The sequence below is a fragment of the Mus musculus genome, chromosome 10 (genome assembly GCF_000001635.26).
Source record: "Mus musculus strain C57BL/6J chromosome 10, GRCm38.p6 C57BL/6J".
Taxonomy (NCBI): domain Eukaryota; kingdom Metazoa; phylum Chordata; class Mammalia; order Rodentia; family Muridae; genus Mus; species Mus musculus.
In genome coordinates, this window is record NC_000076.6 from 29,449,811 (window position 1) to 29,477,236 (window position 27,426).

Consider the following 27,426-nt stretch of genomic DNA (forward strand, 5'->3'; position numbering starts at 1 on the left):
GCTGTGTTGGGAGAAGTGGTTTCTGATGATGCTAAGTAGCCTAGGTTTCTATTGCTCATGTTCTTGCCCTTACCTCTTTCCACCTGGTTATCTCCGGTGTTATCTGGTCTTGCTGTCTTAGCTGACTGTGGCTTGTCCCTCCTGCAAGCCTGTGTCAGTACTCTTGGGAGACCAATTCTCTGTTAGGAATTTGGTTATGGGAGCTTTGGCAAAGGTTGAGCTTGGGAATGCAGACAGAAACCAGTACGATCCTGTCTCAGGTTCTTGTCTTTGGTTCTTGTGTCCTGATGGCTCTGGGTGAGTCCCTCTTGGGCCAGGTATTTGAGCAGAAGTGGTAGTCTTACCTGTGCTTTCAGGTGTGCCGGTACTCCTGGGAATTCAGCTCTCTCCCAATGTTATTTATGTATGAAGCAGTGTGGCACAGGATCAGCTCTGGGCACTGTGTCACAGGATTAGCTTAAGGTGCAGATGTAAACTGGAAGAATCCTGTCCCAGGCTGCTCCTTAGTTCCTATGTTGTGAGGTCTCTGCGGCTGGTCCCTCAGAGCAGAAGTGGTGGTCTTACCTGTGCTCACAGGAGTGCCCACACTTCTGGGGAGACCAGCTGTTTCCTAGGCATAGGATCAGTTACTGGTGCAGACAGAACCCTAGTGTCATTGTGTATGGGATTTTTTTTTCTGAGTTACAATTGAAGGCTCAATGATAGATGGGACATTTATTTTGTCACTCTCTTTGGAGTTCATAGCATATCATGAAAGAAGTGTAGGTAGAGTCCAGGAGCTGAATGAAGGGTCAGGGTTATGGAGAACTAAATTCTAGGTACTGGGGAATTCATAGCAGTTGTGATTGTCTGCATGAGATCTGCATGAGATTAGTTTCACCAACAACATGTCACTGCGGAAGGGGAGATCAGATTTGTAACTGTTAATGGGGGCAAGAAGGTAAGATTTCTGTAATGGTGCAGCTAGTGGCCAAGATGTCCATGTAGCTTTAAACCAGCCCTCACCCAAGCTGCTGTGAGTAACCATAACAAAATTCAGTGAGTCACAAAACAAATAAAAGAACCAAACCAGAACAAAACAGAAGGACATAAGAGTAAAACGGGACCCAGTTCCAAGGAAGAAGAAAAAGAGAAGGAGGAGGAGGAGGAGGAGGAGGAGGAGGAGGAGCGGGAGATCATCAAGAATAGGATGTGGACAAGAACAGGTAATGGAATGTGAATATGATCAAGATACCTTATGTACACATGTGAAAATGTATGGGCATTTAAGAAAACTGTTTATGGTGCACAGCTAATATATGCTAGAAAAGAATTAAAATGGGATTTCTCAATTGATCTGACCAACAGTTTTAATTAACTTTTTAGTGGAAGATGAATTTCACACATACTCCTTTAGCATGGGAGATGTTACCCCCTCATAATGAATTTTCCTGAGAAAGAATTCTTTCCCCCATAATATGCCTAAAAACAGTTGCATTACTAAGAAAAAATTTATTCAGTCATTTTGCTATTGAAACACATCTCCAAAAGATATCAAATATCTATCTGACTACTAATTGTACATATTCTCTAGGAAAATCATTTCTTGCTTTAAAGATCAAAGACAAATAGCAAATTCGTATTCATCCTTGAGTGGCTACTGGTCTGCTTTCACAATTCTTAAATTTATATTTATTTCTTGAAATCATTATACAGTCTACTTGGTGAGATTCTGTATGTTAATCAAGAAATAAAGTTGATTTGCCTGTCTGACTCATAGATACCATTTTTGTGTGTGAGTGTGAAATTGAGTACAGATCTACAAGGACAACTGCTCAGGCTATAGAACAGCTATAAAGCTAAACTTTGGAGTTTAATAGGTAGAATTAGGAAAGTAGGGTAGGGGTATGAAGTAGATACTGACAGATATGTGATGTTCTACTCTTTGAATTATATTTCTGTATCAAGAATTTTCTGAACGTTTATTACTATCAGGAATGCCTTTTAGGGTGAGTTCAAGAAGTTTTCTGTAAGTCACTGGTGAGACCTTGATCAAGGAGGGTTGCTTATTTGAGTATTATATGATATGTTATTCTTAAGGATCTACCCAGGTAGATTGAAATTTTAATAGAAGTTGTTATCATGTATATTCTACAGAATATGATTAATGTTAGTTGTAATTTGTTTTCTGTTGTACTTAATATATTTAAATTTTGAATCAAAGATGTAAATGTCTTGTAGTGTAGAGGGCCAAATAGGAAAACCTGACAATAATTCTTCTTTGTTTGCTCTCTCTTGGTGGATTGTAGATTCTTTTTAGACCTTACCAGGAAACGTTGGTGGAAGAATGAAGATATTGATGAAGAGAAATATATGTAAAAATATGTTGGTGACCCACACTCAACAAAATAACACCAAAACAGAAGAATATGCTGTTTGATATACCCAATAGTTCTTAAATGGAGACATAGTTCCACTTAACATAATTCTGTAGAGTAAGGTTTGATTCCCTTGGGTAATATAAGTTTTACATGAAGCTTGAATAAGAACTCTTCTAAATAGAAGGTTCCAGTTGACTGGAAAGCTTATGGCTCACAGATGAGAAAAGAAACACCAGAATAAGAAATAGGTATACACTATTTCAAACTTTTATGTCTTAAAAGAGAAGTGGAAAACCATTTAAGCCAAGTGGCCCATGTGAGCAGTACAGTTGGTGAAGAAAAGATGTCCAGAAACAGACAGGTAGAAGGCAGACTCAGTCCAGTTTCTTCAGGAGGCGGTGAACTTGAGAGGGCTGGAACCATGGTACCCAGAGTGGCTGCACATCTCCTGTCGTTGCAGAAGGCTAAGTGGGTCATGAGAGTTTGTAGCACACACTCAGAGATTCTCTCCTTCTGCACAGGCCTGCCTGGGTCCTCTGGGAAAGATAGCTGAGCCTTCCTGCTAGGGTGACTCCAGTTCCCAATAGAGAGCGATAGACTGAGGAAATATGGAGAAGAAATGGCTAAATGTTGAAGATGCAGGAGGAACAAAGTGCTCATCTCTAAGAAACGAAGGGGAAAGGTCAGTGAGATCCTTTAAGGTAGGCTCATGTGCCCATAATATGTTTTTAAAATTAAAGTAAGAAAAACAATAAATATCTCCTAGCACCCTGGAAGTAAGCTTCTATTGGCTCAGCTAATGATGGATTTATGGAAGAAACACTGAGAATCCTATCTTCTAAATTTGTAGGACGCAGGTTCTTCCATCGAGCAGATTTCTTTTTCCTAGTTTGTGAGTCTCTAAATCTTACCCAAGAAAACAAAGTGAACCAAGCTTTAAAAACTATTAACAAATATATTTATTGTGGTGGCTTTCTCTCCTACTAGATACACCTTGTTAGAAAGTAGTATCCCTTTAGTTCCAGGTGGACCCATAGGCAGGTAATAAAATAGTTTTCCCCTCATTTCAGAAAGAAAACACTCAACTTTGCAAACATGTCACATTCTTCTTACACTTTTGTTTTCCATAAAGTTAGAATTTTCTTCTAGTAAGTATGGTTTTACTTTTGGAAGAAAGGTACAGGTACATGTTTACAGACTTATATAAACCAAGGAGTAGTGGAAGATCAACCACACAGTGCTAATATAGATTGGAGCCCTGTTCCAGGTGACCAAAACCCCTCACGGTTCTGGAAAGCACAAGATGGTCTCCAGCTCTATGATTTCTTCCACAGCTTGCCTTATTCCAACTCCACACAATATATTTAACTCTATTATGCATGTTCAGTTTCTTGCAGAGGAGGGCAACCGAAGCAATCCTAAACCACTTGCTTCTGTGATGATTAACTCTAGGATTCAAAATGCCAGGCCCTAATTCTGAGCATTCACTAGTTCTCCGGGACAAATCCACCCTGTACATGGAGCCATGATTCTCTCCCCTGACAAATCTTGGTTTTGAGGGACACTGCATTTTTGAAGTTGCAGAATTACCTTTTGCTTCTTAAAGACAATTATTCGAAGAATAATTTTTTTATAAAGAAAAGATGATTCTTCTCCAGCTGTCGTCATTACATTGAGGATATCTTATAGCTTATTGATAATTATGTACAAATTTTCTCATCTTTTAAAAATACACAGAAGCACATAAGATAACCATCTGAAAGTATCCCTTCTTTGAACATTTGGCTCTTTGCTGTTTACTATGTTTGTATGAAGAATATAGCAACTATTAGGAATGTTGTTTAGACAGAGTGGTAACTGATGTGTTGTCCATTTGTGGTTCTAATGGCTAGAACACCTGTCCTGGACATCTGGTTGAGATAGCAGCATCATGAGTCTACAGTAACCTCGCAGGACCCTCTAGTGTACAGTGCTGACTGATACCGATTTCTGTTGCTTGTCTCGGGCTCTTCTCTTCTGCTGCTGCTGCCTCTCTTTGTTTTCCTGCTGGTCTGGGGTCTCAATGCTGGACTCCAAACCTTTGCTGTCAGAGGAGGAGCTTGTTTCCTTTCTTTCTTCTTTATTCAGTTTTTTTCGTTTTCTCTCTCTTCCCTTTTTTCCTAAAATAAAAGGACATTCATTTAAAAAAAAAAAAAAACTCCCATTCAATTATATCCTCCTTGGTTATTTTAACATGCTAAAAAGAGCTACATATCATACTCATAGATAACAAACATGCTCTTTAAGCCTTTCACTCAGCTGCTTTTGTTAAACCAATAGAATTTGTGTGACTAATAGAATTAAGGGATTTACTTTACATGATAGTCACTTATGCATACCAAATGAGAAACTTTACGTATATTTTTACCATATGAAAATACTATTGATATGTAAATTATCTGGTTCATATTTAAGGCATTATTTTATACTCAAATTTAGAAAAAGCAGTTACACATTTGCAAGCTGTGGTGATATTAGCATGTTACCTCAGAGAAGAGAATTGATTTGCACAACAAATACAGAAATAATAGTTCATAATGCATACCAACGTAATTACGCTTTACTTTAGCACAAAATGAAATTAATTTGCATTGCAATTTCTCTGTGTGTGGGGTGTGTTGATATAATTTATCAATATATCAATAGTATAACTTACAAGGAGAGACACATTATGTTTTCAATTGATCAAGCAGATATTTCTCAGATGTATGCTCTGTTCCACAGAGGTTCTTGACCTTAAAGTGGGTTTCTAACACAGACTTAACTCAGACTCATACTATGAGATGATTATTTTTTCCATTGAAATCAATATGTCTATAAAGGTATTCATGTGAGTAGGTACACTGTATCACATATGGAGCAAGAATGAATGGTAAATTTTATAGAATAACTAGGAAAACTATGGTGAGTATTTTGCCAATATGCCAAAACGAATAGATTTTTTCCTATTTTCTTAAGAATAAAAAATTAATTTTGTCAGGAGAACTTTTTTCATAAAATTTATCATTTTTAAGGCTATGGTTTTAGTAAGATTCATTAACATATATAACAATAAGAAATTATACCCAAATCAATTCATTATAAATTAAAACTTGGAACCAACTAGTCTTTGATGTGACAATTCTTAATTAAACATTTATACCCCACGCTCTGAGCCATGCAAACTTTGAAATCTGTCTGCCTACACTGAGGCATTATGGATGAAAGTACTTCAGAAAAATTATTTGTGCTATAGAACCAAAATATTTCTATGTCCTGAAACAGGCTGCAAATATTGAATTTGGTAGTTTGGCTTCTCTTCTGGTGCTCTGGTTACAGAATCCTAGGGAATCACAGTGTTATTAATACTTGATATGTAGACTAGAGACACCTCAGTCTCCTCAGATTAATGGCTTGATGCCATGAACAGCTTTGTCATGAGATTGTATTTATAAAACCTTCCAATTGCTTCAGAAAATTTTACTGGTTGAGTTTAACACTGTACATGTTGAGCACTACTAGGACAGTTAGTAAAAAATGAGAGTCTCGAGGAGGCTGAAACAGGTATCAGATTGCTTAGTTATTCGAGGCACATGGAGTTGGACAAAAGCAGCCGGCTATGATTTCTAAGCTCAACTACTTATCCACTGATTTGCTGAGTTCATTTTTCTATTTCCATTAAGGAGTTATTGTGTTGCTAAGATTTCTAAAGACAGATCCCGGGACTTCTTGTTGGTTTTAATGAGATATTGGTAGAGCTGCCTTGAGTAAAGAAACTAAACAGGCAAACAAACAAACAAACACGCAAGCAACCCCGACGAGCAAATTTACCTTTCTGATCATGCAGCATAATTTTAGCTGCATAACACTTCATAGTCCTAGCCAATGCTAGTTTCCCCACACACTGTTCTTCCTTCTCAGGTGGTACTTGCAAGCAATGGATGACATAGTATCTCTAGTTTTAGGGCCACCTTGAGGGTGTTTGAGTTCAATTCTAAAAATAGTCAACAAAAATCATTCCAAAGTTTTACAGGAATTACTGACCTAAAAAATATTATTTTAAAGAAAATTGCCCAGAAGTTCAGTGTTTGACATTGTTCTCTTGATGATGACCCAACATATTATAGCTGTGATCCCAGCCATAGTTTTTTAGAAACATAAGAAATGTATTGTTTCTTTCTCAGTTATGGTTTGATGTAAATGTTCTTTTGGCCACTTGTCACAACCAACTCATCTTCCAAGCTATTTCTGCTTATTAACAAACTGATATGAATATTTCTTAAGACAGGCAGAATCATTTTAGGGAGTATCTTGAAGTTTAGTATTATGGCTTTATTAGTCAATAAATAGCTATATACTCTGGACACTGAGTGAAAAGGGACGCTCAGCTAAAGCAACAGGAAACTAGCACACTGTGCATGGTTGCTGTCCACTGGAGGGTTACCGCGCAAGAGGAAAAAAATATGGGATTATTCTTTTCCTCACAGGCCATGTGTTAGTAGTTGGAAATGTTCACGATTTTTCTGCACAAATAACACATTTTTACTCTTGTCCAAGAAATGAAATAGTCATGCCCAGAGTGGCTGCAGTCCATTAAAAAAATCACGTGCATTTTGGGATAATTTTGTAAGGTTTTCATTAAAGGGACTTCTGTTTTTATTGTAGTAACTTGGTGAGTTTTCATTGATGTGGTTAATATTTATTTTGTGACTCTTTTGCAATTTTGCAAACTGAGTATTTCAATTAAAATAATCTGCTCTCTCTCTCCCCCCCCCCTCTGTTGTGTGTGTGTGTGTGTTACCCTTCACTGCATATACTTGTGTATGGTACTCATGACTATGTGTAGGTGGACCTGACTGGATTGAGACAGATTCTAATGATTAAAAGAACATTCGTTTCCCCCTGTGTTCTAGCTATATGAAGTAAGTTTGAGACGAAATAATCAAAGAGAAATTCCTATTAGTAATTGAGTGCAATCTGAACCCGCTAAGGTTTGAGTGTCCTCTTTAGAACTCATGTTAAAATTTAATTGTCATGGTAACCACAGTTTTGAAGGGGTTTGGAAAGTGTGACTGCATTGAAGAATTCTACCCTTGCAAATAGATTAATATTGTTATCATGGCAATGGGTTATTGTAGGGATGGATTCCCGATAACAAGAACAAGTTTGCCCCCATTTCTTCTCTCTGCCTCACACATACACACACACACACTTTTCTAACATTAACCATGTAGTTGAGTTGGGGAATCATCATGAAATAGCAGTACAGCATTCTTAGATTTCTGGTCTCCAGATCCATGTGATAAGTAAGCTTCTATTGTTTATAACATAGTCTGTGAGAGTCTTTTAGAAAAGCAGAAAATAGACCAACAGTCTTGTAGAGAGCCACTTGCTGTTCAGTTTCAGATACCATCCTTAGTGTCAGAGAGCACTGCTCAGATTTTTTCTCTAATACAAGGAGTTGCGTAACCTTTTGCAAGGTTCTGATAAGCCTCGGGATTAGCTGATACTTCAAATACAAACTGTTCTTTCTGTTTGCTAAACTTATTAAAGGTTGAGTAAGATGTTTGTAGAACACTTAGCATGGTGCCTGACATGGCAGTCATGTGGTAAACAAAAGCTAATATTGTGATTCTACAGCATCAATACCTTGTTGGTTTTCACCTAATGTTCTAACCTGAGCCAACATGTGAGACATGGGGAGGAGCATGACAACTGTGGTCACAAGCCTAGCTGAGGTGGAGGCAATCACAAGCTCGCACAGGGAACATACAGGAAGCATAGGCCTCCTCTAAGAGAGACTTAAAATAATTCCGCAGATCACTTTTAAGTTAAACCTAAAAGAAGGACAGTTTGCCAGACTGATGAAAGAAGATGTCAGGGTAGGCAATGGGTGATGGCAACATGTGATGGCATGCAAGGACATGGTGACCTGGGACATTAAACGTACACTTCCGTAGTTTCATCAGAGTCTATATATAGGAAGTTACTGAGGGGTGCTGGATTCAACTGCCACATTGGGAATTTGCCCTGAAGTGCCAGTGTTACTGAAAACTCTGGAAGGACAAGTATCAAAATCCCAGAATATGGCAGAGTTTAGAGATTTGTGTGCTAAGTTTTGATGGTGGGGTGGGGGGAAGGAAGAAAGAAACCAGCAACCACATATTTTAATATGTGACATTTCAGTTTCCAGAATCGTGTTATCTGTAACAAATCCACAAAGGATGTTCAGCTGGTATTTACAATTAAGTCTTAAAGTTTTATGCTTTTAATTTTTGTCAGTTTCCCACCCGCACACAAACCACACAAACATGTTCATCTCCTTATGCCCTCCCTTACGAGACTAACTTTCCAAAGGGTAACTGGAATCTCTATGCAGATAATGATGCCACACATGAATTAAGGACTATAAAAATTAGCATCACAAATGTGAATACATGATAGATAATGTTGAGATTGTGAAATTATTTTCTACTAATGAAAAAACAATATATAGCCTTTTGCATAAACACTATCTAGACTCTTTACAGACCTGGTTCTAAATATAGATGACATTTTAAAATGCAAGTTCTTACACACAGTGTCTGGAGACTAAGACTGGGATTTTATAAAGAGTGGAGTTAGCAAGTACAGTTGGACTTTATTTTCTCCTCCTCCCTCCCTTGTGTCCTTCCTTCCTCCCTCCCTTCCTTTTTTCCTTTCCCCCTCCTTCGTTCTTCTTTAAGTATTTTCTTTTATTCCCAATCTTTTTATTTGAAATAGAATTACATCTCTTCTTCCCTCCCTTTGCTCCCTCCAGCCCCTCCCAGCTACCCTGCCTCAAATCACTTTCTATTTTTATGTCCTTTGCCACTCTCACATTGACAGGATCATTTTCTTTGTTGCTGTTACATATGTTACACACACACCCACACCCACACACACATATATATGTATCTGTGTCTTAAATACATAATCTTATACATATGTAGTTATTGAACAAAAATTATGCATATAAATGTATATACAATTATGTTATAAATTATTTATGATGTATATCATATATATGCAAACACACATATGCAACCTTTTGAGTTTATTTTGATATCTGCCACACCTGAAAACTGTATTTGTAGAGAAATAAGAGAATCCAATTTTCTTAAATATATGCAATTAAAATTTAGTTGAGATCACATGGTTACTAATAACACATTTTTCATAACGGATGTAAAATTTACAATGGCTTTTTTATCCTTGTAATTTGTAAGGAAAGTTTTTAAATTAGGTATATATAGAGCAGGAACTGAGATGAAAATTAGTTGCAAATCATGTCTTTAAAACATGTCCAAATCCAACTATGACCAAAGAATGAATAAACTTTTAGAACTTAGAGCAGAATATATCTTGGATTGTTTTTTCTTCCTACATTCTATGTTACACATTGTGTATTATACATTAAAGTTCTATGTGAAAACATAAGCCTTAGAATACATTCAATACTCGTTTAGGCATAATGAGAATATGAATGAGAAGTAACTTTCCTGGAATTATGAGTGCCAACAATTACTTAGATTATAAATACCAGGGGTTTTTTGTTTTGTTTACCACTTAGAAATAGTTAAGGGGTTTATTTGTGAAGTTCTCCAAAATTCCATTAGGAGGAGCTAAGGAGCTTTAAGTAGTTCCTTTGTTTCAAGAAAAGCTAGGCTAAACATTTTAGTAAAATCTAAGTGAAATAGACTTTCCCATTGTAGACTGAGATAGAAACACCAATTCTGTGACTCCAACCAAGTAGTGAAATAGCCCTTCAAAAAGATAAAATTTACCCACTAGACCTTTCGTGGAATTCAACCCATAGTAGCCCAGTAGCCCATGGCTTTATATGTTAAAAGGGAGTTAATCTGATTTGTAAATCTAAGTTTGGCCATGTTTTTATGCACAAAAGATGCAAATTACAACTTTCATTAGTTTTAGTTACTATGTCACTAGAGGAAGGTTGCAAGGGATGGCGTCTGCTACTGTACAAGTATTTTTATGCAGCAATTATGATATGTTGTGTAGATACATACTTAAAAGGCCTTTGACCTCTAGGCTGTATAAACACAGGACGGCCTGACCCAGCATTGAAGAACACAGCTGAAATCCATCAAGACCAAATGTCCTCAGCTATATTATTACCCAGTAGAGCTGATTTGAGGAACACATTCAAGCCTTTTGTCCTCTTTTGCTTGTTTGTTTTTACTAAAATAGATCTGCTTATTGCCTCTACTGCAATTTTAAGAAATACAATTTTAAAAAAACCCGTAAGAGACTAGATATCTTTTATAGACAAATTAGGCAGACACTTAATGTCTTCAACTTGAAATTTAAAGCTATTCAAGTTATATACTCTGTCAGATTGTAGACAAATCAGTTTTGTTCCTTTCCCACTGGACTTGTAGGGGTTTTAGATTAATTAGCCAAAGTTAATTTGACATATTAGTATGCATCTTACTACATACTGTTAATTAGGGATAGTCTCCTGAAGTCATGTTTGCAGCTGTCTGATCGATGGGGTCTGGTAAGACTTATATTGTGTTTTACCCTCAAATGGAAAAGCGGATTTTAAGAGGCGCTGCCTATTCACATTATACTCTTTTCAGAATTCAGAAGAATAAAAAAGTTTAAGGTAAGACATTAGCTGTACATGGTTGGAGGTGGAAGCAGAGAAACTCAAGATTCCTAAGGCAGCCCTCGGGGTTCTTGTCCTTTGTGACTTGTCCCTGCTTGCTTCCTCACCCACTTGGCTGGCCTCACACTCCTCTTCCTGCTAATCTCTGTATCCCGCATCCCAATAATGTCTTCTCATCCCATATACTTGTTAACCGGCATCACAATTTCTAGAATCCTTTGCCTTACCTTAGACTCATGTTAAGTTATCTGGCCTCGTGACCTCGTTAGGGCACAGTCCTTGCATTCTAGCCTTTCCCCAAGCTTGGCTACTTTACTTAAGTTTCTTATGTAGGTGCCCTTGGTTTTCAGTGATGATTGCAGAGACTGGGTGCAATTCTGGAGGTGCAAGCCTGAAGTGCCACTTACTCAGGAGGCTGAAGAAGGATCTCAGTCAAGTTCAAGGTAAGCCTGGGCAACTTAGTGAGACCTTGCTACAAACTAAAACATAAAAAGGGAGCTGGGAGCTCAGGCGCAGAGTACTCATCTGTCATATGCATCCCTAACACAATTAATATTTTTTTTCAAATTTCAGGTAACATATTTAAAACAGTAATGATCACCAAAATTCAAGGAGCCACAAAACACAGTTGCCACTGCCTCTACTCCGTATATGAGCTTAACTCCACATATTTTTCCATGATAAAGTTTAGTTTATATACTAGGCATGTTAGGAGATTTACAATAACAGATAAATATAAGTAAAAACAACTATAATAACATATTGCAATAAAAGTTATGTTGATGTGTCTTATTCTGTCTTTCTTAATTTCTTATTTTCTGTATCCATCCCTGTTCTTGTGACAAGGTGAGGTCTAAGGACTGGGATAAGGTGATGAGCTACTATACTCAGGTTACTGAAACATCAACAGTGTGATACAATGAGAGTCATGTAGCTGAGATGACTATTTAAATGAGTATACATGATACACAAGGCACAAAGGTGTTCTAGACACAAAGATGACTGCTGGTCTGAGTGGGTGGCACATCATTTCTTGATTTCTAGAATATGTCACTAATGTCTCAGAACTACAGTTGAATATGAGAGGTGAACAACAGAAAGTTCAACCTTGGGTAAGAGGAGATGGATAGACTGGGTGGAGGGATCCATGAACAGGAGCACTTGCTATGCAAGCAAGACAACCTAAGTTCAAACTGTAGCCTCCACATAAAACTGGGAACACTTGTACCTATATAGTTGGTGGCCAGAGACAGATAAAGGCTAGCCTAGTTGAAACATCAAGCAAGTGAAAGACACTATCTACACACACACACACACACACACACACACACACACACACTATACACATACATACAAACACACATACATAAAATAGAATGATATAGAGAAAGAAATTTTATCATGTGATAACCTCCTCTGGACTCCACATGAGGAAACTAGGGTACTCACTCAAACACATGTACATATTCAACACACACACACACACACACACACACACACACACACACACACAGAGTCTACTGTGTATTGTATTTATTATATTCAATGGAGAAACATTATTTTGCTATTAAACTACCACCACAAAAATGTTTTAACACTTTTCAAAATTATCAGGAAGTTTTATATTTCTTATTAACAGATAAAAGTGCTTTTTAAATGCAAGTTTCTTTATTTATTAAACTAATAAAATTTATTTTAAAATACACAACTCAGTATTGACATTTTTGTAAATCATCAAAATAATTTATAGTAGTTACATACCTCTTAAATACCCATGATATTTTCTGAAGCTAAAAGTAATATGAACTTAACCAGTTTTTAAAATCTATTTAGGATATTAAACATGATAGAAGTAGAAAAAAATCTCTTAGGAAGTCCTCTGTGAGAAGAAATTGTGACAAGTTACTGATTCCAGAGATAGCTGTTCCATCTCAAATGGAAAATACGCAGTGTAACTGTGGGTAGTGTTCCTTCTGTTTTGAGAAATGGTTTGAAGAGTATTGGTATTAGGTCTTCTTTGAAGTTCTGATGGAATTCTGCACTAAACCCATCCTTTTTCTTTTCTTTTCTTTTCTTTTCTTTTCTTTTCTCTTCTTTTCTTTTTTGGAAGACATTTAATGACTACTTCTATTTCTTTAGGGGTTATGGGACTGATTAATTGGTTTACCTGATCATGATTTAATTAGGTATTTGGTATCTGTCTATGAACTTGTCCGTTTCGCCCAGATTCTCCAGTTTTGTTGAATATAAGCTTTTGTAGTAGGATCAGATGGTTTCTTGAATTTCCTTACTGTCTGTTGTTATATCCCTTTTGTTTCTGATTTTGTTAATTGGGATACTGTCTCTCTGCACTCTGGTTAGTCTGGCTAAGGGTTTAATATTGTTGATTTTCTCAAAAAAAAAAAAAAAAACAACTCCTGGTTTTGTTGATTCTTTGTATAGTTCCTTTTGTTTCTACTGGGTTGGTTTCAGCCCTGAGTTTGATTATTTCGTACCATCTACTCCTCTTGGGTGTATTTGCTTCTTTCTGTTCTAGAGCTTTCAGGTGTGCTATCAAGCTGCTAGTGTATGCTCTCTCCAGTTTCTTTTGGGAGCCACTCAGAGCTATGAGTTTTCCTCTTAGCACTGTGTCATTGTGCCCCATAAGTTTCAGTACGGAGTGCATTCATTTCCTTTTTTGTTTTTTCCAAATTTTTATTATGTACTTTCTTCATTTACATTTCAAATGCTATCCCGAAAGTCCCCTATACCCTCCCCCAACCCTGCTCCCTTACCTACCCACTCCCACTTCTTGGCCCTGGTGTTCCCCTGTACTGGGACATATAAAGTTTGCAAGACCAAGGGGCCTCTCTTCCCAATGACGGCCAACTAAGCCATCTTCTGCAACATATGCAACTAGAGACACGAGCTCTGGGGGTACTGGTTAGTACATGTTGTTGTTCCACCTATAGGGTTGCAGACCGCTTCAGCTCCTTGGGTACTTTCTCTAGCTCCTCTATTGGGGGCCCTATGTTCCACCCAATAGCTGACAGTGAGCATCCACTTCTGTGTTTGCCAGGCACTGGCATAGTCTCACAAGAGACAGCTATATCAGGGCCCTGTCAGCAAAATCTTGCTGGCTTATGCAACAGGTCTGAGTTTGGTGGCTGATTATGGGATGGATCCCCCGGTGTGGCAGTCTCTGGATGGTCCATTCTTTTGTCTCAGCTCCAAACTTTGTCTCTGTAACTCCTTCCATGGGTGTTTTGTTCCCAATTCTAAGATGGGGCAAAGTCTAAAGTCTTTAAATTATTTTTTATTTATTCCTTGACCAAGTAATCACTGACTAGGTTTTTCAGCTTCCATGTGTATGTGGGCTTTTTGTATTTGTTGCTATTAAAGACCAGCCTTAGTCCATGGTGCTCTGATAAGATACATGGGATTATTTCAATCTTCTTGCATCTATTAAGGCCTATTTTGTGACTGATTATATGGTCAATTTTGCAGAAGGTATCATGAGGTATTGAGAAGAAGGTATATTCTTTTGTTTTAGGATGTAATGTTCTAGGGATATCTGTTAAATCCATTTCATCCATAACTTCTAATAGTTTCAATGTGTCTCTGTTTGGTTTGTGTTTTCATGATATGTCCATTGGGATGTTGAATTCTCCCACTATTATTGTGTGAGGTGCAATGTGTGCTTTGAGCTTTAGTAAAGTTTCTTTCATGAATGTGGGTGGCCTTGCATTTGGAGCATAGATCTTCAGAATTGAGAGTTCTTTTTGGTATACTTTTCCTTTGATGAGTATGAAGTGCCCTTCCTTATCCTTTTTGATATATTTTGGTTGAAAATTGATTTTATTCCATATTAGAATGGCTACTCCAGCTTGTTTCTTGGGACCACTTGCTTGGAAAATTGTTTTCCAGCTGTTTACTCTGAGGTAGTGTCTGTTTCTGACACTGAAGTGGGTTTCCTGTATGCAGCAAAATGCTGGGTCCTATTTACATATCTAGTCTGTTATTCTGTGTCTTTTTATTGGGTAACTGAGTCCAAAGATTTTAAGAGATAGTAAGGAATAGTGATTGTTGCTTTCCATTATTATTGATGTTATTTTTTTGTTTGTTTGTTTGTGTGGCTATCTTCTTTTGGGCTTGTTGAAAGAAGTTTACTTTCTTGCTTTTTGTAGGGTGTAGTTTCCCTACTTGTGTTGGTGTTTTCCATCTATTATCCTTTGTAGGGCTGGATTTGTGGAAAGATAGTGTGTAAATTTGTTTTTGTTATGGAATATCTTGGTTTTTCCATCTATGGTAATTGAGAGTTTTGCTGGATATTTGTGCTATCTTAGAGTCTGTTTAACATCTGCCCAAGATCTTCTAGATTTCATAATATCTGCTGAGAAGTCTCATGTATTTCTGATAGGTCTGGCCTTAAATGTTACTTGACCTTTCTCCCTTACTGCTTTTAATATTCTTTCTTTGTTTTGTGCAATTGTTGTTTTGACTATTATGTTATGGGAGGAGTTCCTTTTCTGGTCCAATATATTTGAGGTTCTGTAAGTTTCTTTTATGCTCATGGGCACCTCTTTCTTTAGGTTGGGTAAGTTTTCTTCTATAATTTTATTGAAGACATTTACTGGCCCTTTAAGCTGGGAATCTTCACTCTCTTCTATACCTGTTTTCCTTAGGTTTGGTCTTCTCATTGTGTCCTGAATTTCCTTGATGTTTTGGGTTAGGAGCTTTTTGCATTATCTTGCAATGTTCTATGGTATCTTCTGCACCTGAGATTTTCTCTTCTGTCTCTTGTATTCTGTTTGTGATGCTTGCATGTATGACTCCTGATCTCTTTCCTAAATTTTCTATCCACGATTGTCTACCTTTGTGATTTCTTTATTGTTTCTATTTCTGTTTTTAGATCCTGGAAGGTTTTGTTCAATTCCTTACCCTGTTTGGTTGTGTTTTCCTATAATTCTTTAAGGGATTTTTATGTTTCTTCTTTAAGGGCTTCTATCTGTTTATCTGTGTTCTCCTGTATTTCTTTAAGGGACTTATTTATGTCCTTTTTAAAGTCCTCTATCATCATCATGAGATGTGATTTTAAATCAGAGTTTTGCTTTTCTGGTGTGTTGGAGTATCCAGGACTTGCTGTGTTGGGAGAAGTGGTTTCTGATGATGCCAAGTAGCCTTGTCTTCTGTTGCTCATGTTCTTGCCCTTGCTTCTTTCCATCTGGTTATCTCTGGTGTTAGCCAGTCTTGCTGTCTTAGCTGACTGTGGTTTGTCCCTCCTGCAAGCCTGTGTGTCAGTACTCCTGGGAGACCAATTCTCTCTGTTAGGAATTTGGGTATGGGAACTGTGGCACAGGTTGAACTTGGGGGTGCATACGGAAACCAGAAGGATCCTGTCTCATGTTCTTGTTCTTGGTTCCTGTGTCCTGAGGGCTTTGGGAGGATCCCTGTTGAGCCAGGAATTTGAGCACAAGTGGTGTTCTTACCTGTGCTCACAACTATGTCTGCACTCCTGAACAACCAGCTCTTCCCTGGTGGTATTTGTGTATGGAGAACTGTAGCACGGGATCAGCTCTGGATGCAGATGGAAACCAGAAGGATCCTGTCCCAGGCTGCTCCTTGGATCCTGTGTCCTGAGGGCTCTGGGCTGGTCCCTCTGAGCAGAAGTGGTGGTCTTACCTGTGCTCATAGATTTTTCTGCACTCCCAGGAGGCCAGCTCTCTTCTGGCAGTATTTGGGTATGGAGCACTGTGGCGCAGGATTAGCTCTGGGTGCCGACAAAACCAGAATTATCTCAATGCAAGTTTATTCCCATGGATGGAACCAGCATAAGCACAGCGAGCAGAGTCCCTGGGAACCCCTGCCCTGGCTCTGGATCGTCCAGGTTCAACGAGGTGGTGATGAGCAGGCCTGGTGTTGGGTGCAGGTAGAACTATGCTCTGTGCCTGCTTCCAGGTAAAAGCTCCTGAAATCCTACTGAGTCTTTAAGACTTCACAGTCCTTTTTGAATAATTCTATCTTCATAAACAAACATAAACATCAGTTATTACAATTTTTAGGACCTCCATTTTAATAGTTTTTAAGAAGATTTTTGTAATGGTTTATTTATTTTTTATTTTCTGTGCTTGAATGCTTGCTTGCATACATATATGTGTGTATTGACTGCAGAGGTCAGAGGAGGTCATCAGATTCCCTGGAGCTGGGGTTACATGGAACCACCTCTGTGTGGCTTACATGTGGGAATAGAGCTCAAGTCCTCTGCAAGAATAAGAGTTCTTAACCACTCACCAATCTCTTCAATGCCTTTAAGAAAATCTTTTAAGAAACTTCTTCCAGTTATCTTTTGTTTACATTCATTATTCACTTAGCAGTCAGAATCTGAAATTTGAATTTTAGTTCATGTGCTGACAAATTTTTTATGCCAGGTGATAAGTCAATCCATATCCATGAACTCTATTGCCCTGATCCCAAGTCTGTACTCCTTACTTGCATATGCCCTCAGGAAACTTTATGACACTGTATATTTCCTAGTATTACATCTTTTTGTTATAATCAGTATTAAATGAATTAAAAGTGAAAACTGGAGAAACTACCCAATTTTTAAAAAATTCAGAGTATATGCAATGTTTTAAAAATGTGCTAATTTTAAATGTAAAATGAAACTTGCTATATAATATTTTTTTAAACAGAGTAGGGCATGACACTTTATATTAGATATTTTATATTTAATATTTTTGTGGGCTTATTTCTCTTAAACTGCCTTGTTATTTGTCTAAATATTCAGTTGAAGCTAGCGATTTTAGTATTTTCAATGTAAGGAATTCTTATTTTTGAAATGCCTTCTACCACATTAGGTCTGATTACAAAACTCTTGAGCACTGAATCAAACACATTAATTTATATGTTGAAATGTCTTGATGGGTACATACTTGAATAGCACATTTTGAATAACATGCTGAGTTTTAAACATTCCTAACTACTGGGTAAGTGTATATATTATTTTTATTAATCACATCATGTCAATGGTATCTTTAAATTCATTACAATGTAATTCATTAAATCTTTTTTGATTCATTTTTTTACTCATAAAACTCATGACTTCTTTGTTTATATTACAGCCCACTAACAAGTTATTCTGCATAAAATATTTTGGTTGTTTTATATGACAGCTATAAACTTTTATACATTATTTATAAACTGAAATAGGAATACTGATAATTCAGGAATTTGTGGAAGTTTTTATTGCTTAAGAATGTATTTTAATCAATTATACTCTTTCCCTGTCAATGCCCACACTGGATTACTACCTTCCAATTTTAACTATTTCAGTTTCAAACCCATTGAGACCACTTAGTCCTGCTAGGATGTACATTGGTCTAAGGTCATTTTATGGAGCATTGGTAGCCTCTCAAGAGCTGAATTCCTGAAAAACAAAAACAAAAAACAAAACAAAACAAAACAAAACAAAACCCCCAGCAAATAAAATCCATTGATTTTCCCTGTTTCAGAAACCATCGTTGCTAATAGTTCTTCAGTTTAAGGGTAGGATTTTGCTACTTCTTCCCTCCCCCGTGATGGGACTTTGGCTTGATCTTGTGCATGTCCTATGCATGCCCTATATAGGCTGTCAAAACTACTGTGAGTCATATTTGCATCAGCCCTGCTCTGCCCAGGAAATGCTGTGTCTCTGTAGTTGTCTATTGTCTCTGACTCTTAGAACCTTTCTCTCACTCCCTTAAGTGGTGATCCCTGTGTCTTGGAAGGAGCAAGTGTGATACAGATATCCCTTTTGGGGCTGCAGCTGGAGTCTCCTATTCTTTGCACCTTTGACCAGTTGTTGGTCTCTATGTCAACTGCCATTTACTGAAAAAATGAAGCTTCCCAAATGAAGGTTGAGAGATGCACTAATCTATGGGTATAGATTAAGCCATAGAGGAGTTGATTTAATGTTCTTTCCATTTAGCATAATAACAGTAATAAGCACTCCCCTTGGATACATGGGTTGTTGGCCTTATCAGTGGCATCGGGCATGAGTTCCAACTTATAAAGCATGTCTTAAATTCAGTGAAAAAGTTACTAATTACTCTCATAACATTCTTACCAATATTGTACCAGTAAGCAGCAGCTAAGCTCTAACATTTTCATAAAATAAAAAACAACATCAGAAAAATATACTTGCAATTGAAGAAATTTCAATTTGGACCTAATCTTTTCAAAATATTAGTGAGTATCTCCAAATGGACTTATATGCAAGGAAACTCCAGTGTCTTATATAAAATGAAGTAGAATTTATATATAACCCATCTTCTTATGTACTTTAAATCATATTGACACTATTAGCATACCTAATATATTTTCTACAACTTGTAAATAATTTATTATGCTTACTTGTTAAAGAATAATGACAAGAATAAAGGTCTGTGCATGTTCAGGTCACACGTCTTTTGAATTGTCAAAATTTGATTTGGAGAGTAGTTATTTTTTCAAATTACTTCAGCAAGTTCTCTTGGTAATTTAAATATTAAAAGCAGTGAAAAGACTCTTAGAAATCTCTGTAGGCAGATTCTGAATGTAAAGTACATAAATTATATTGTCTGTAAGTGTCCATAAAAGTATTTACAATTATTGGTCAGACTATCTATCCCGCAACTCCAGGAGATTTGGAGAAATTTCTTTTTATTTCCTGACTATAATTAGTTCCTTTAAAGAAGTTTTTACATTCTTTCTCAGAAATTCTGTGTCAATTTAAAATGGCCATGACACCAAACAACAAGAAGGCTGCAAGTCCTGTCTATAGGCCAGATTGCTCAGAAAGCTTACATTTTCAAAAGAAAGTTTCTTTGTATATCTTCATTTTCTTGGTCTAAATCTTTCTGAGCTGGCTCATATTTTCACAGCTCCAGCTCAGGGACCAGATTCTAGCCAGATACCTGACACTCAAACAGGTTCACATGGGGGGCCAGAGAAGCCATAAAGAAGACCTAGTTCTGTTTTCTTTTATACCCAGGATAAAAGATTTGGTAAGCTTCTGTCCCTTCTGGTGAGCCCCTTTCTGGCTGACCTGGCTAGACAGGCCCTGGACATTGACTACCAGTGGAAAGTGATTTCAGAAAACAATTTCTCTCTCCATTTTTTAAGAGCCTTCTTTTCTCTCTGTTCCTTTCTCTCTGTGCACACTTCTTTGCTTCTGATAAAATTTGCTCCTGACTACTGTGTCTTAGATATTCCCTGCCTTTCAGGTGCTTTACCCAGTGAGCCATCTCCCCAGGCCTCTGTCAATATTCCACTCATAATAATTATGGTTTGATATTTTCTTTTGGATATAAGGTAGTATAATCATGGCAATTTTTGTAGATTTCTAAATAAAAATTTATTTGGCTTTACCCATTTTTCTTCAGCTTCACATGTAATGCTCATAGGCTATTCTTCCATGTGTGGAAGACATGGTCTCAAATCTCCTCACGGTAACTATGCAGCAGAAGCTTTTGTTGGTATCGTTTTAAAAAGGGAATCTCTAAGCCAAGGGCATTGTCTTCGTCTTTGATGAAATATAGCTTTCTAATTAGCGGGAGAGCCCTTTGTTTCCAAAAGCCGACCAAAATGAGGCTTGGGAAATTTACTCCAGCTGGCTAAATTGAAGAACTGAACAAATTCCAAAGATAGACACTTTTCTGGTCATGTATCATTTGATTTTCATTAGGATAAATTTCTACTTGCTCCAAGAATTTGACTCAGAATTTTGTTCTTCCGAGACAGAAAGGGAAGTGTTGATAGCCATGTTTGATTCTACTCCACTTCCTCCCTTACCCGAGCTGTCTGCTTCGGTGATTGACAGGACTGAATGCCTCGCCTTTGCTGACAGGCTTGCAAGACTGATGATACAAGAAAGTGTGGCGTTAATCTCCCCTCTCTCATCCTCTTATGCACTAATTCACTCTGCTGTCTATTTCTAGTTCTATGACAGCAACTTTGTCTTTACTTTGAAGTGTTTTCTACCCTGTGGGGTGGAGCAAATACCTGGAATATAAAGTCAACAACCCAGAAGTGTGTGTACTTTGTGACATTTCCACTAAACACATTACAGCCTTTATGACTGCTAATTAATATTTCTAGCTACCTATTGATTTACATAAAGCTAATTGTAAAATGCTTGCATATTCTTCTCTTCTCTCTCTCTCTCTCTCTCTCTCTCTCTCTTTCTCTCTTGGCTTTGATTCACTATTTTCTTTGGCCTTAATCTTTGTTGTACAACATTTCCAACTCTTGTCATAACTGGTTTGAAGAACACTCAGGAACTGAGGTTGTACTACGGCAGTAGAGAGAATGTTCAATATACACAAAGCCCTGCATTCTGTTCCTAATATCAGGCAAGCATTTGAATTAAAGTGCTAATAGAAACTTTACGTAGTATTGTAATTTCATTCTTGTTGCTCTGATAAACAAACCCTGCCATAAAAGCAACTTAGATGAGTAAGTCCTATTTAGTTCACAATTCCAGAGTATAGCCATCACCACAGGGAAGTCACAGAAAAAGTTGCTTGAGGTGGCTAGGTCAGATCATATCCACAGCCAAGAGCAGAGAGAAATACCAGCATGCATTCTGCTTGCTTCCTTGTTCTCTTGTGTTTAGGTTGTTGTTTGGACTCTCCGATAGTTCAGATCTTCTATTTGCCACCTGCCCTATGTCCCATTCCACAGAGCTGAGAGACTGGTGTTGAAAACACTGGGCTGCATCTTACCACACCACTTAAATGTTAAGAGAATTAGCCACAGATATGACACAGGCTAGCCCAAATGTAGACAATCCTTTATTGAGTCTCCATCCCATTCTAGGCTTTGTCAAACAATAAAAGACAATTATCATACTTAATGTTTACTATATTAATCTTTGTGATTAGTTGATTTCACTCATAATATAAGAAAGAGCCTAAGGGCAAAGTTCACCTGCAGGAAAAAGTGTGAGCTGTTGAAATGATTGCTTCTCCATTTTTGTATGACAATACACACTGAACATGCTTTCCACCACACGCATTGTCTCAATCAGCAAGACAGCTCTTTGTAATTGCTTCTATAGTGGTTACATGATGAATTAACTTCCTCAAAATATTTTGGTAGTTGGATGCTCACTGATTTGTAAGTATTAGTAAGGTTTTACTGTGTCTTATTCCTAACAGTCCACCATTCTTTGTGTATCACTGTTGATGTGTGTCAGAGTGGGTGAGGGTTGGAACAGTAAACAAACATGTATCAAATGTGCTTCATTGTGTGTGTATACATGCATGTATTTATAGTTCCTTCCTACCCGCAGATGGAAAAGTTCTACTTTTTTGGTAGATTTAAAAATATAAATTCTAAGACTCCCTGGCTTTCAATGTAATCTTTGATAATTTTAAATGGAAATGTTTCCTTTGAAAGACCATTTCAGAAGTTTGAATCTTCAAGAGGTTTCTCTTTTATAATCTTTGCCTTTTTTATCCTTTTCCAAAATAGTGTCTCTAGCCCACTCAGACCTCTAAGTCCCTACATAACTAATATAACCACGAACTTCTGAGACTCCTGCTTCCACCCTCAGGTGTTTGCTGTTATACATAGGTTGAGTGGTGAACTTTTTCTTAACAACTATAGTTTCACATATTGAATTAGTATGTAGCCTGCCTTGTATTTTCTTCATAAAATACTATTGGAGAAAAATGGAATATGGTTTTGTAATAAATATATAATCAAGGCAAAATAAATCAAAGAATTGCTTTCATTTTGGGGGAACCTCAAAATTCTCTGTTGTATTTTTCAATATTGACACTGTCAATTATAACATAATTTCTGTGATATTTCTTTGTTTCTAGATAGTATGGTTCCTTCTATTACTTTGAATTGCTATTATAATATAAAACAAACACATATGTATTTCTTTTACAGATTATCTAAGTGACATTGAATTTTTATTTCTATTTTTTATGTCAAGTAGAATAACTAGTGTGGAAAGACTATGATCACTTATCCTATAGAAATTCTATCTTAATTTTGACTCATTAGTTTTCTAACATGGCATACAATGGCTAGAGCAGATTTTGTAGTGGCAGGCTGAGCGGAAGAGGAAGATAGTGTTGTGAGGTTTCTAGGGGTGGGTTTCTAACCCATTTGCATGCTTTTATGTATAAGAAGAAGCATGTGAGATATATATCCCTGTTTCCTTGGTGAGCATCTACTCATTGCTCTGAAACTAGGTGATAATTCCATTTTTTTTTTTTTTTGCTGTCAAGAGTCATGCAATAGCTATTCACTCAATATATATTGAATAAGTACAATGAAAATATAGTACTTTTTCTTAATTTAATGGCCATCACGTAATGAAGAAAAGTATGGATGGGCACACATTGAGATAGATGCCTGTACATTCTCCTGTGTTTAGAACTCTGTGTTCCAGACAAATTGTCTTAATAAGCCTTATTAATTGCTATGGCGTTCTTATCCCATTAGCCACTTCCCCTCAAATACTGAGTAGCTACAGCCCACTCAGAATCATCATGGTTCTTGGAAAAATCATTCCAGCTTGTCACACGATAGTATGTTCTTTTTGGGATGAAGCCAATGATTGAATCACTAGACTGTGGCAAGAAGAGACTCTAGGAAGCCACATTTCCAGAGACATGAGAGGTGATTATATTTATTCTAAAATTTGGAATTTTGGAGGATTCTTGTAGAGTTAAGAGCTTCCATGTTTTCACAAGGTTGGGCATGTAGGCTACAGTCCATTCTTAGATCCAAGCTGGGCAAAGACCTAACAAGAGTTTTTCAAAGCAACCAGAAAGAGAAACAGGAGGAATGGAAGAGCATTTTGATTGTGAAAATTTGAAAGTTTCTAAAATCACCTTTACTTGCTTAAAGTATCTTCCACAGCAGCCATACATGATGCCTTGGTGGATTTGGGAATGTGAGCTTATTTTAAAGTCATGAAATATGATCCTGGATCATCTTGCATCAATTTCAGGGCTTTTGTCCTCTTTTGAAGTGGTACTACATAGTTTAAGAAACCTGAGTCACCCTTAGGTTTTGAATGACTGAGGCTTTTGTTGTAATCCATTGAATTTTGCTTTCCCTGTGATGCCACCCAAATGAAGGACTATTGCATAGTATGATGAAACTTCCATTTTAAAGGGTATAGTGAGGGCAGCAGACAGCATGCGCGGTTGCTACATCCCAAAAACCTAGGCGCTGTCCCAAGGCGAAAAGTTCATGGAAACTTAGTCTCCTGGAATCGTGGCATCCTGTATAAAGAATGCTCCAATGTCCTTGCTTTAGTTGGTAAATGGATCTCTGTGCTTTCCCTTAATATTGCTTTATTACAAGTGCTCCTAAGGATTGATACTTTGACATATAGCGAAGTTAGATTCAAGGCAGTCCTTGATCCGACCCTGGGCATGGATAGCTAAGTCACTGCCCTACACAGAAATTTACCATTATCTAGGAAGAAGGAAGTTTGCGACCTAAGGAGGAACAAGAGTAGATACTTAGAACTATAGATAGCTGAGTTACACCCATATTCAAGTATTTACAATGGCCTAGGGGGAAGGTAGACTATACAATAGACTAGAGTAGGAACTATGGCAAGGGCACGAAGCCCTTGCCCCTGGCTCCTAAGATTAAGTGGATCTTAGGTGGAGCTGTTTTTGATCCAAGTTGTTAACATCGAATTTTACCCCAGTTTGTTCCTGCCAGTCCTTCCATGTTTGCATTTCTCTGTTTTATGTAAGCATCCGGTAACCTCATAGTACCTTGCCAGCGTGTCACCTCACTTCCCTATTTTCTCCTGTATAAAAAGTTTGATGCTCGATTTGACAAATTACATTCAGATCCACACTTCCTTGTGTCGAGTCTGTTTGTCACTCCCCGCCGACTCTATGCCCATCTGCCGTGGAACCCCTGATTCCCATGGATTGAGGGTGGCGAGGGGGGGGGGGGGAAGCGATTAGGCCGGGTCTGTGGCACGCGTTGATTTTAATGGGGAAAGACAATGTCTTGGGAAACACTTAAGTACATGACCTGAAAACGAATGAAAATGTGGCAGGCTCTGAAGGAATGAATCACGCTGTCTTGCTTAACCTTGAGGAACATATTTGTTATTTAAGTGAGGTATTTAGAAATTGTCTAAGGTGACCTAGGAAACAAGATCTGATGAAATGGAAATGATTGTGTGAGTTTGTATGCATGTTTGTGTGTGGTGTTGATGGATGTGTAAACTTTTGAAGGTCAGAAGTTGACTTATACCTTTGTGTCAAAGTCTCTCACAGAATTAGGAAAGTGACAGGTACCAAGCCCTAGAAATTGTATCTTTATCTTCCATAGCCCTGGAGTTGCAAGCATGCACATAGCCACTTTTTTTAGCTCTTTACATGTGTGTTGAGATCTAAACATATGTCCTAATGTTCAGAGAAAGGACAGTTCTTCCCACTGAACCATCTCTCCAGCACCAGTAATAAAGGTTTGAAAAGTAAGAATACCGTTAAATAATTCATGATTAGAGTTTTATTCTCTGAGCGAAACGAACCACTTCCTTGTGTATCTGAAGACCATCTTAATGTAGAAAAGGGATTGTGAAGTCAATGGTTGTATAAAAACCTTGCTTATTACTTGAGAATTTTTAGGGGGACAATGCCGTGATCCAGAAATGATTAAGATTAATAGAGAGTAAAATTAATAAAGAAAGCAGAAATAGATATGTAGGCTTCTTGCACTGTTGTGCTGAGATTTGGGGTAAAAGTAGGGAGAATCATTTTGTCTCCATTAGATCCTAATGACCCTCATCAAACATAGTGTAGAATTCTGAACACTTGGAGGTTTTAAGCTATTGTGAGCTAAACATGTAATGATTTCTGGGCAGGATTTACTATATCTCAGCAGGTTGGGCATGGCTCTGGGAATTTGTCATACTAAGTGAAAATTTATAATGTGACTTCTGAAAACAGCAAACATTTCTAACATCAATGAGTGGTCTCAGCCAAGTTGTGTCCCTGACTCTAATATCTGGTAACATTCTTATTTATACATGGAATATTATATTATTAATATAGTAACATAATATTATATCATATTATATAGTATATTACATATACTATACTATCCTATATACTATATATTATTATATTACTATATTAATAGCATGTTATTAATATAGTAATATAATAATATATATTATTACTACATTTTTTAAAGCACACTTAAGTTTTTTAAAGTTATCCTTCTCCAAAGATTGTTCTTCATGAAACCCCAAGGGGTCATTGTCTCTCACTTGAGAAGGTATACAATAAGAGAGTTGCTATACCTTGGACATTCACGTCACAATGATCAGAGTCTGCCGATTCATTTACTCAGTATCTATTTTGGGTCATGATACTTAAACTCTTATGACTTCATCTGTGCAAATACATGTTTCTTTAGAAAAAATAGTACAACCTTAAATGTAAAATAATGTGAGCTACATATGAAGAGATGTGCACTTTGCACTTGGCTATATTATTCATCAACAGTGTGACTGTAAGTGAAGCACATTCTGTGTTTTCTTTGTTGTATCTGTAAAGTGCAGGTGATTAAATGCTATTTGAAGTAGGTATGACGAGCAAGTAATCTGTAAATGCTAGAACGTGGAAAAGTACTACTTTACAAATCTCTAAAGTAATGCTTAATTATGATTCTATGAAACCACAAAGTAGCTGTGTAGACTAAGTAATTTTAAAGAATTGATTAGTCTTGACCTGGCTCTAGTAAAATCTCAGGAGCACTTAATTCATTTAAGTTCTGAGGACTAGCTCTTAACCTTTTCAAGTCCGAAGGCCTTAGTAAAACTGTGAAATGTTCTTCCACCTTCCTGTCTTTTAATTGTACCACTCATTTGTCATCTGCTAATCGGTTTATTATTATTACGTGTGTATTTACACATGAGCGCACTTGCCTTGCTGTTTGTGTGGAAGTCAGAGGACAGCTTTCCTGATTCAGTTCTCTCTTTCCACCATAGGTTTCTAGAATCCAACTCAGGTTTGTACATCAAGTATTGAGCCTCCTCACCTACCTGCTAGAGTATCTTTTCTGTAAAAATTGTTTTAGGTTACGTGTGTACATGTGTGCATATGTATGTGTGCATGCATGTGTGTGCATGTGTCTATGTGTGTATGTGTATATGTGTGCATATGTATCTATATGTGTGTATATGCATACAGGAATGTGTGTGTGTTTGTAAGTGCTTCTCTGCACTTTGTACCTTCTACTTTGCTGTAATGTTGCCTTCATTCAGCACAGACATCTAGCCTCTTCTTTGGTTGATACTTTCGTTTTATGTCTCCAGTGTTGCTCACCTTAGTTTCACAAGGTATAGAGACCCCACATAGCCAACTGTTGCTGTTTTTTTTTTTTTCTTTTCAATTT

General features: G+C 37.2%; 1 protein-coding gene across 1 annotated transcript in view; it reads right to left on the reverse strand.

The window, feature by feature from the left end:
* Positions 1-3,295: 3,295 nt before the first annotated feature.
* Positions 3,296-27,426, reverse strand: part of Rspo3 (R-spondin 3) — an 82,762-nt gene continuing 58,631 nt past the window's right edge. Inside the window, exon 5 of the mRNA NM_028351.3 lies at positions 3,296-4,519. Coding sequence (NP_082627.3) covers positions 4,320-4,519 — 200 coding nt within the window. The 3' untranslated portion in view covers positions 3,296-4,319. The remainder of the gene's footprint in view (positions 4,520-27,426) is intronic.